At 33.6% G+C, this 12,129-nt stretch overlaps 1 protein-coding gene across 1 annotated transcript in view; it reads left to right on the top strand.

The window, feature by feature from the left end:
• itpka (inositol-trisphosphate 3-kinase A) overlaps positions 1-11,409 on the top strand; it is an 18,387-nt gene extending 6,978 nt beyond the window's left edge. The window contains exons 3-7 of the mRNA XM_051132926.1: positions 202-415; positions 4,376-4,580; positions 6,482-6,580; positions 7,898-7,969; positions 10,151-11,409. Of these exons, the coding sequence (XP_050988883.1) occupies positions 202-415; positions 4,376-4,580; positions 6,482-6,580; positions 7,898-7,969; positions 10,151-10,354 (794 nt within the window). The 3' untranslated portion in view covers positions 10,355-11,409. The remainder of the gene's footprint in view (positions 1-201; positions 416-4,375; positions 4,581-6,481; positions 6,581-7,897; positions 7,970-10,150) is intronic.
• Positions 11,410-12,129: the final 720 nt, after the last annotated feature.

The following is a 12,129-nucleotide window of genomic DNA, read 5'->3' on the forward strand; positions in this document are numbered from 1 at the left end:
ATGTGTCGCTAAACACATGCAGATATCAAACATAAATTATTTACCCCTTTTAACATTATGAATGTGTGCACAGTCACTTGTAATACTAATAGATGATGAAGGCGCACATTCTGACTAAGATCTGGCTGACTGGCTCAGTGTTGATTATATGTGCTCCAGTGACTCTAGTCAGCTTTTGTCTGTGGTTGTGTTTCTGCCCAGGCAGCTTTAAAGCAGGGGATGAGGGCTCCATACTGAAGAAGTTCTCAGAGAATGAGAAGCTGTGTTTCGAGAAGCTGAAAGAGGATGCTTTACATTCTTTCGTGCCCAGCTACTACGGAGTGGTTGAGAGAGACGGAGAGCATTTTCTCAAAATGAAAGACCTATTGGCCAAGTTTGATTTGCCCAACGTCATGGACTGCAAGATGGGAGTGAGGTAGAGTAATGGGTTTATTTATTTATTTCTTGCCAAAGAAAGGAATTTACTTTATATTTTGGGTGTCATTTGTTAGTTTTCCAATACTTAAGTTTTTATGATGTATTTGTATAGTGACCCTGGACCACAAAATCAGTCTTAAGTAGCATGGGTATATTTATAGCAATAGCCAAAAATACATTGCATGGGTCAAAATTATTCATTTTTCTTTTATGCCAAATCATTAGGATATTAAGTAAGATCATGTTCCTACCCTAAATAGATAAAAACTTCATTTTTGATTAGTGACATGCAATGCTAGTACATTCATTTAAAGGTGATTTTCTCAATATTTTGAGTTTTTTGCACCATCAGATTCCAGATTTTTAAATAGTTGTCTCTCGGCCAACTATTGTCCTATCCTAACAAACCATACATCAATGGAAAGTTTATTTATTCAGCTTTCAAACTGACCAAATTCCAAAAATTGACCCTTATGACTGGTTACAAGTGACACAGGGAATGCATGTGAGAAAAAACACATTTAGAGCTTCATGAGTTTTACTTTTTCTGTATGAGCAATCAAAACAAGTTTGAACTACTGGTTACATTTTAAAAGAGTAGTCACAGAACCAGTCAATCAAATGCAATGTAAGAAAGATTAATTATGCAAATCACTTAAGACTTAACTACCTAAGATTTAAAAAATAATATTTATGTTTATTAATAAAATGAATGATATGCAGTATCAGTAGTTTAGGGTTGGTAAGATTTTTAAGTGTTTTAAATGCTGTATTTTTTTAAATACAGTAACATTTTTTTAATATTAATATATGTCATTACAGTTTAAAACGACTGTTTGCTAATTTAATATATTGTAAAATGTAATTAATTCCTGTGATGCAATGCTGAATTTTCAGCAGCTATTATTGCAGTCTTCAGTGTCACATGATCCTTCAGAAATTAATCTATTATGCTGATGGTGTGTATTATCAATACTGCAAACAATTGTGCTTCTTAAAGAGAGAGTTCACCCCAAAAATGAAAATTCTGTTATTAATTACTTACCCTCATGTTGTTCCAAACCCGTAAGACCTTTGTTCATCATCGGAGCACAAATTAGGATATTTTTGATGAAATCTAAGAGGTTTCTGACCCTGCATAGACAGCAATGCAACTGACACATTTAAGGCCCAGACAGGACATAGTTAAATTGTATGCGTCATGGTACTCTCATGAACGTGCGCTGAAGACTGACACCGAAGAGAAGAAATTGTAGAATAAAGTCATTATTTTGAATTGAAATTTTCAGTTGAATTTAATTAAAATTTATCTGACAAGTTTATAAACTGTATCCCATACACTTCAAAAAACCATCAAGGATAAAAACACAATAAAGCCTTTGGCTTATTTCCATTGCCGCCCTCAATGTTAATATAAAAAGTAAGGTTGTGTACAAAATAGACAAAACGACAGAATCTCCTAATCAAATACCAATTTCAAAAAACTTGTACACCCAACAGCCATCTTTTTACCAATCTTTTAAAACTCAAAAAATCTTTTACTTCCTTCACTGACACTGGTAATTTATTCCATGCAATAGCACTAGTATTAAACAGGGTTGGAACCATATTATTAAAGGAGAAGTCCACTTTCAGAACAACAATTTAGAGATAATGTACTCACCCCTTTGTCATCCAAGATGTTCATGTCTTTCTTTCTTCAGTTGTAAGGAAATTATGTTTTTTGAGGAAAACATTTCAGTTTAAATGCGGCTTCAAACGATCCCAAATGTGGTTGTAAACAATCCCTGCCAAGGAAGAAGGGTCTTATCTAGCGAAACGATCAGTTATTTTCATAAAAATAATACAATTTATATACTTTTTAATGTCAAACACTCATCTTGTCTTGCTCTGCCTGAATTCTGTGTATTCTGGCTCAAGACAGTTAGGGTATGTCGCAAAACTCCAATCGTATTTTCTCCCTCAACTTCAAAATCGTCCTATATCGCTGTTTTACCTTTTTTGTTAAGGGTATTTGATCTTTTTTGCATGTTCACTTTGCAAAGACTGGGCCGGTACTTCTACATCAGTGTAGGATAATTTTGAAATGACAAAATACGGTTGAGTTTTGATAAGAGTTTTTTGACATACCCTAACTGTCTTGAGTCAGAATACACAGAGTTCAGGGAGAGCAAGACAAGATGAGTATTTGACATTAAAAAGTATATAAATTGTATTTTTTAAATGAAAATTTTGCCAGATAAGACCCTTCTTCCTCGACTGGGATTGTTTACAACCACATTTGGGGTCGTTTGAAGCCACATTTAAAGTACATTTTGAAAGTTCAAAATCGGGGCACCACATCAGTCCATTATATGGAGAAAAATCCTGAAATGCTTTCCTCAAAAAACACAATTTCTTTACGACTGAAGAAAGAAGAACATAAACATCTTGGATGACAAGGAGGTGAGTACATTATCTGTAAATTGTTGTTCATGTGGAAGTGGACTTCTCCTTTAACAATTCTATACGTCACACCCAATTTTAAAAACAGCAGCCTTTTTTTCAGTGTCAATAAACCCAACTCCTTAAAACTTTCACTTTTTAAAAGAGATCAACAGTGCACTTTTAAAATGATCCTAACTAATTTATTTAGAGCCTTTTAGCAATTCATTTTTCATAACTTGAGAACAATTACTATACCAAAAGGAGGTACCATAATCAAAATGAGACCAGCCAATCATTTTAAGGAGCAAACATCCAATAAATCCACTTACTTCGCTAAAAACCTAATTTTACCATTATTATATTACATTATCACATATTTTTGTAAATACCCGTTAGTTTATTGTCTATTAAACAACCAAAATAATTTACAAAATTTTTGCCTCTATTGCCATATCGTTAATCTTAACCAAATGGCCTCAGTTTTATCTGCATGTAAGGAAAGTTTATTATCTAGAAACCATTTAGACATCACTTGAAGCTGCAACGTCATAGTTTCCTCTAGGACCCCCTTATCCCGATCAAACACTAAAACTGCTGCATACTCAGCATAAAGAAAAGGTTTTCTTTGCACATGAAGATTACTGATGTCACATAGACTATTTTAGCAATAACAAATTTTCTTTACTACCTTTGGGCCTTGAAAATGTAAGTTGTGTTGCAGAAGGGTCAGAAAGCTCTGGAATTTCATCAAAAATATCTTAATTTGTGTTCCGAAGATGAACAAAGTCTAACCGTTTGGAGCGACATAAGGGAGAATAATTAATGACAGAATTTTCTATTTTGGATGAACTGTCACTTCAATATTTTTGTGCAAACCAAGATACATTTTGTCAGGATTCTTTCATTAATAGAAAGTTCACAGCATTTATTTAAAATAGAAAGTGCAAATATTTAAATATATACTATTAATTATATTAATATGATGTTCTATTTAATATAGTGATAGTATATTAAAATTATTGTTATTAAATAGAAGGTATTACTTGTTTTGCTAATGTGTAATTTTATAGTCGTGCTAATATATAGTGCATGGTAGGTTTACTCTGCTTGCTGAAACACCTGTTCTGGTTGTTGGCCTGCATCCTGTCAGGGTAATGGGTGGAGCTCATGAGGAGAGAGAGAGAGAGGCCCTCGCACAACAATAATAACCACTTCCTGTGCACATGCAGTGACAACTTAGATGCACGCTCAGCGAGGCAGACACAGGGCGTCCCTGAGGGCTTCCTTCTCACACACACTTCACGCATTCTTTTTACACATCGAGAGACATTTTGTGCAAGGAGTTCCTTGGTGACTTCCTCTTCTCACACAGGAAGTCAAGTAAAGTTCAAGCATGCAAAAAATAAAAACGGCAGATGACTGAATTAACATTTCAGGCATGATTAATTGACCTTTCCATTAGGTTATTTAAAAGGTTAAACCTAAGGTTTATGTTATTTTTTCTTTCTGTTTCTTTCTGTCTGTCTTTTAGGACGTATCTGGAGGATGAGTTGGTGCGGGCAAGGGTGAAGCCAAAGCTGCGTGAAGACTTGTATAATAAGATGCTGGAGGTGGACAACGAGGCTCCTACGGCGGAGGAGAAGAAACAGAAGGCTGTTACCAAACCACGCTATATGCAGTGGAGAGAAAGTCTCAGCTCTACAAACACTCTGGGCTTCCGCATTGAGGGTATCAAGGTAGCCACAGTGACTGAAAATCACAGCCTGCTTCATAACAAGTAAAATTGGAGTTCAGCAGAAAAACAGGATAGAAGAACTTGTACTAAGGTTACACTGTTAAATAAATGCATTTAACAAACCCATTAATATCAACTATAAATATTATATAATAATCTTATTGGTTATACCTAATAATAATAAATAACAATAAAATTAGTAATATGAAATTATTAATATAAATAAATACATTTGCATTTAGCAATGCCATTACTATTATATTTTAATAAATAAAAAAAAAAAACATTACTATTATATATTAATAAATAAATCTAAACATATTCGTAGTAAACTAATAAATATGTACATAAATACAATTAATATTAATTATTAATTCTATAATATTAATTAATTTATTCTATAATATTAATACTAGTAAATAATAATAATAATCAATTTTCATTTACTATATTGAATATTACATATTAAACTATTAAATGGGTAAAGAACTAAAACAATACAATTATTATTATTCTATGTTAGTAAAACTGATAACAATACAAACATATATATATATATATATATATATATGTGTGTGTGTGTGTGTGTGTTTTTTTTTTTATTATTATTTATTGTTTTTGTATTAATTACTAACACAAATCAGTTCAAGATAATTTAATAAATATAAACATATTCATAGTAAACTATTAAATATGTACATACATACAATTTTTAATATGAATTATTAATATTCTATAGCATTAATAATAAAAAATAAATAATAGTAATACATTTTCATATTAAACTATTAAATGCATAAAAAAACAATACAATTATTATTATTCTGTTAGTAAAACTGATAACAATACAAATATATATATAATGTATTTATTATTATTTATTGTTTTTGTATTAATTACTAACACAAATCAGTTCAAGATAATTTATAAATCATTTTAAACACTATTAAATATGCTAGAATTAATGTATTAACATATTTTGTACACTCAGAAAAAAAGGTCCAAAAGCTGTCACTGGGGCAGAAGCTTTTCAAAAAGGTACACTTTTGTACCTGAAGGGTCCATATTGGTACCTTATAGGCAGTGTTTGGGGGATTACTTTGGAAATGTAATAGGTTACGGATTAAACATTACGCTATTTAAAATGTAATTTTAAAAGTAGTGTAACTATTTTAATTACTTTATTAAAGTAATGTAATTGATGACATTTGATGGCTTTTCTAAATTTACATTTCTTAATTCTTCTAAACTGTTAATACTTTCCAAACATTTAAAGCAGGCAGGGTTAACAGGAGTACTCATTACTGTCTGACTTCATTACTTTAAGATTATAATAATTTATTTTTAAAGCACATCTACCACAAAATTAGATTTTAGCACCTCTTTAGTTTCGGAAAGAAATCAATCAAATCTGTGTGTGTGTGTGTGTGTGTGTGTGTGAAAATATTCAGATGTAACCCCCCTCTATAATCGTTAACATTTTCACAAGTAACTACAATTTAATTATGCTTTTTTAATTTTAATTATGCTCAGTAACCGTAACAGATTATAGTTACATTTATTTTGTAATTAAATACGCAATTACGTACATGTAATTAGCTGCTCCTTAACACCACCTAAAGGTACATATTACTACCTAAAGTGAAGATAATAGTACCTTAAAGGTACAAAAGTGTACCTTTTAAAAAGATTACAACCCCAGAGACATCTTTTGTACCTTTTCTGAGAGTGTACTGACATTACCAACGTTCCCACTCACTTCAAAATGTTCTGCTTTTTCCATGTTTTTCTTTGACTGTGGGAACACTCTATTATCCTCAACCTGCTGTTTTTGTCAGTAAAAGCTCTTCATCTGACTTTTTCCTTTTACATTTAATACAATACGTTGTTTTCTTTTTTCAGAGAGGGGAAACCTGCAACACAGACTTCAAAAAGACCCGTTCAAAGGAAGACGTCATTCAAGTCTTTAAGGATTTCGTTGAAGGCAATAAAAACATAATTGTACGTGAGTTCTTGAGAACTTGACCGACCTGTTCTGTGACATAATGCATGCACACCTACATTTCAATGGAACAATGTTCTCTTTGTGGCTTAATGAACACCTTAAGTACTCTGTATCCAGGATGTATATGTCTGATGTAAAACGGTCAGATATCTTTAATGCTCCCATTAGGCAGTTGAAAGTATCATAAAAGCTGTATGGGGTCTGTATGGTTTAAAATCATTACATTACAGTTTTTCTCAATTGCTTAAACACAACATTTGTTGTCCTCTGTCTATATATGCTATCCAATCGAAGGTTCATGAGATGTTGAGATGTAACTTTGAGCTATTTCAGAGAACTGCTTTATCATTGGTTGATCTGTAGTCTCTACATTAGTGAAAGTCAATATTCACATAAACAATTCATGGCAAATTTACAAAAAGTCTAATAGAAATGTGTAGAATATGCCTGTCAGTTTATGACAACTAGATCAAAAATTTAGCATTTACTTCAAAGACATATACGATAAGCTAATGACTTAATGTTTTGAGGGGTAAGACTATAGCAACATGACAATAGGAACTGATAATGTAGGAAACCACAGACAAATCAGTTGCATAATCAGTTGCATGAACGTACCAAAGCAAACGCAACTTGTTCAAAAAAATTAGAAACATTTTATGATGTGCACAAGTGACTAGATGGTGTGAAGGTTGAACAAGTTTTGAGAATTTCATTTCTGATCTGAGAAATGCACCAAACTGTAAGGTGACTTTGGCCCTTTTATCGCCATCAAAGGTTCTGATTGATGTGTGATAAATTTTGACTCCTAATGTTTCCACTTGGGTAACTGTATGCTAATTGAGCTCAAACTTTGTAGACTTGAGTGAATAATATTGAATGCTAGTGCTTTCTAAATTATCACATGGTGTAAGCACTGAGAAATGTAGGGATTTGTGTATAGAGTTTTGCAGTAACAGTTCACCAAATCTGACTCATGTGTTAAAGCAGGGGAATAGTGTTTATAGTTCAGGGAAATGGGTGTGCTTTTTGAAAAATGGCATTATGATTTTGAAATTTTAGTTCAAAAGATTGGTTATAGTGTTTTAGCAATTGAGAAAAACTGTAAAAGGATATATTTATTACAGCCAAGCACAGTAAAATATAATGCCTCAACAGAAAAGAAAACCTAAAACAAATTAACTGCACTTACAAGGTGTCTTTGTGTAATTGAAGCTTCACTTGAGTGAATACTGAAAAAATAACTTCTAGCATAATTATAGTTGAATTACTGATTCATGCTGTGCTTTTTTTCCCCTTCACCAACCTAACAGAAGTCCTATATTACAAGACTTGAAGATATTAAAAAGGCACTGAAGGTCTCAGAGTTCTTCAAGAAACATGAGGTAAAATACAAGATTTCTTTTAGTAATGTGTTTTATCTTAATTCTTTCCGAGTTGAGCAATGTTTCAATTTTCAAATTTTTATAAAATTAATGTCTAACCAGAATATATACTATATATTTGCGTACAAATGAGATTTTGCTAATTTGTAAGCAAATTCTGCTTCTTCTGCTTCTGCTTCTTCCTCACCATTGTTTCTGATTGGGAGATGAGAGATCTGGATTCATTCAGATGTCGTGTTCAGGAGACAGCGCTCGAGCGTATAACAGTGAAAAGCTGGAAAATTTTGTGTTTGGCGGGGAAGCGTTGTCTCAGAAATAACGGAAAATTATGGGTTTGACGTGGAAGCGTTGTCTCATAAATAACGTAAAATTCTGTAATTAGTGTTGTCTCATAAACAACGGAAAATACAGTGTTTGGTGGGGAAGAGTTGTCTCAGAAATAACAAAAAATTACACATTTGGCCGGGAAGTGTTGTGTCATAAATAATGGAAAATACTGTGATTGATGGGAAAGCATCTCAGAAATAATGGAAAATTCCATGTTTGGCAGGGAAGCGTTGTCTCATAAATAACGGAAAATTGCACATTTGGCAGGGAAGCGGTGTCTCAGAAATAACAGAAAATACTATGTTTGGTGTCAAAGCGTCTCAGAAATAATGGAAAATTCTGTGTTTGGCAGGGAAGCGTTGTCTCACAAATAACGGAAAATTCCATGTTTGGTGGGGAAGCGTTATCTTATAAATAACGGAAAATTACACATTTGGCGGGGAAGTGTTGGATCATAAATAACGGAAAATTGCACATTTGGTGGGGAAGCGTTGTCTCAGAAATAACGGAAAATACTACGTTTGCCATCAAACCGTCTCATAAATAACGGAAAATTTTGTGTTTGGCAGGGAAGCGTTGTCTCACAAATAACGGAAAATTCCATGTTTGGCGGAGAGCGTTGTGTCATAAATAACAGAAATATCTGTTTGTTGGGGAAGCGTTGTCTCATAAGTAACAGAAAATTGCACATTTGGCGGGGAAGCGTTGTCTCATAAGTAATGGAAAATTGCACGCTTGGCGGGGAAGCGTTGTCTCAGAAATAATGGAAAATTGCACAATTGGCGGGGAAGCGTTGTCTTATAAGTAACGGAAAATTGCACATTTGGCGGGGAAGCGTTGTCTCATAAGTAACGGAAAATTGCACATTTGGCAGGGAAGCGTTGTCTCAGAAATAACGGAAAATACTACTTTTGCCGTCAAACCGTCTCATAAATAACGTAAAATTTTGTGTTTGGCGGGGAAGCGTTGTCTCATAAATAATGGAAAATTGCACATTTGGTGGGGAAGCGCTGTCTCATAAGTAACGGAAAATTGCACGTTTGGCGGGGAAACATTGTCTCAGAAATAACGGAAAATACTACGTTTGCCGTCAAACCGTCTCATAAATAACGGAAAATTTTGTGTTTGGTAGGGAAGCACTATCTCATAAATAACGGAAAATTACATGTTTGGTGGGGAAGCGTTGTCTCAGAAATAACGGAAAATACTACTTTTGCCGTCAAACCGTCTCATAAATAACGGAAAATTGCACATTTGGCGGGGAAGCGTTGTCTCATAAGTAATGGAAAATTGCACATTTGGCGGGGAAGCGCTGTCTCATAAGTAACGGAAAATTGCACGCTTGGTGAGGAAGCGTTGTCTCATAAATAACGGAAAATACAGCAAGGAAGCGTTAAATTTAAGTCACAGCAAATACATTTATAATGTTTCACAAGTTTTCTATTTCAAATAAATGCTGTTCTTTTGAGCGTTTATACATATGGTTTATACAAAGATATTGAGCAACACAATTGTTTTCAACATTGAATATAATAAGAAATGTTTCTTGAACAGTAAATCAGCAAATTAGAATGATTTCTAAAGAATTACGTGACACTGAAGACTGAAGTAATGACTGCTGAAAATTCAGCTTTTTCATCACAGGAATAAATTACATTTTAAAATATAAAACAGTTACAAATAGTAAAAATATTTCACAATATGACTGTTTTTACTGTATGTTGATAAAATAAAAGCTGCCTTTCTGAGTGTAGGAGACTGCTTTCAAAACCATTAAAAAATGTTACAGAAATGTTCAAAAGTTTTTTCATACATATGATATTGCCCACCTCAAACTTTTTCATGTCTTTAAAGGTAATTGGGAGTTCGCTTCTCTTCATTCACGACCACACAGAGAGAGCTGAAGTCTGGCTCATAGATTTTGGCAAGACCACACCTCTCCCAGAAGGACAGAACCTGGATCACTACAGACCCTGGGAGGAGGGCAACCGAGAAGACGGATACTTATGGGGTCTGGACAACCTGCTGCAAACCCTTTCCTCATTAGCCAGGGAGTGACCTTCCTACTGCGAACTTCTCACAGTCTGAGTGACAGCAACAGCATGCTGATAGACACTTATAAACCTTCTGCAGAGCATTATAGGAAGGCGACCAGTGACAAAGTCCATTACTTTACAGTATTATGCTGTAAAAGCATTTCATGATGATCATGGTTTTAAAAAATGCAAATCTGTCATCATCATGAATTATGGCAAAGTCCAAAAAAAGGTTGAAAACAACATTTAGTTTAGCCTACAAAATGAATTTCAAGCACTTAGGCATAGATCTTTTAATCAACGTTTTTAAGATCATAAGGAACAAAATCAGTCACGTTTGTCCAATTTTTTGGCTGGGTTTGCATGCTGGTATCTAATAAAATCAACTGTTCATTTCTTCACGCTTCATATAAGACAAAATCAAAGCTAGTTGCAGGTTAGTAAGCCCAGCAAACACTAGTCAAACAATGGATGTTGCACAACTGACTGTTTCTTAAAGTACCATCAAACTAAAGTGTGCAGCACATGCATTGAAGTGTGTTATGTAGAACGCATATACAATGTGAATGATGCACAACACTAGTGCTTTTATAGTCCAATAGGATGATATTAATCGCTTTGAATGCAGTGGTCAATCAAGGGTGGTCTTATAAATTCTCAGATGATTTCATGGATATATTCTATTGGTTTTATGGTTTAAGAACCTGGGTTGTTATTTTCTATACCTGCACACCACTGAAAGTGTTTCATTATTAGACAAACTTAACCTTGTGACACTATTTTGTTTAGGGGGGCAGGTGAATTTTGTTACAGTGTTCCCTGTGCAGTATGTTTATGACAAATAAAACATCTGCTCAAATCATTCTAGATTTCTGACAGTCATTTTAGGCTTTCATCTCAGGATTATAGTCAAAATTGATTTATTTAGGGTTTGCTATTACGCAGCAATGTCCATCTTTTAACATAAAAAAAATACAGGTAGTACAAGTAACGTTAAAATTCACTTTATGTGATGGTATTCATTTCTAGAAATGAACCCCTGCAAAGTCTTCCATAAAAAACAAGACACATGCAGAACATTGGCAGTGATAACCTCAACAAAAATAATAATAATAACAACAATAAAACAGCAGTAAAACTGAGATTAAATATTACAGCTACATATCATAAGGGTTAGTTCAGTGTAAAAGGAATATTAATCCAAGAATACAGCACTCATTTTCCTTCCTAAAGTTGAAGTATTTCTACCCTTCTATCCAGTATTCTACAAAAAGAGCAAGCTCTTTAAATGTGAAACGTTTAAATGGTTAAACAAGACAAAAATAAACTTAAGATTGTGCTAATACACTTCAGTCTCATTGGTCTGTAAATTTGCATAAGGCTTTTCTCAGCAGTCCCTGACTAAACTAATAAAAGCACGCACAAAGAAATCCAGTCACGTGAAGAACAGTATTAACCTAATAAATACAATGGCTAATAAAATATTTGAGAATAATTAGTAATAATATCTAAGAATAATCTCAAAACCAAACTTCGCATGCATCATATTACACACACTGAGGTGTTATGCGGTTTGTGATTGTGTTTGCTGTAATGCTTGGTGATCTACATAGTCACAGTTCACATGGGTAGCTAAAGATTAAACGCACTTCTTTTACTTATTTTTCAGGGAAAGGTACTAAAAAATAGACTGCAAAAATGTCTTTTGACAGCTCCCTAGAGGAGTGCATTGAGGTGTAAATCAATACAATCTCCGCAGCAGCCACGACAATTACACCCCGCGTCACATGCCTCATT

This window comes from Labeo rohita, chromosome 17 (assembly GCF_022985175.1).
Source record: "Labeo rohita strain BAU-BD-2019 chromosome 17, IGBB_LRoh.1.0, whole genome shotgun sequence".
NCBI lineage: Eukaryota > Metazoa > Chordata > Actinopteri > Cypriniformes > Cyprinidae > Labeo > Labeo rohita.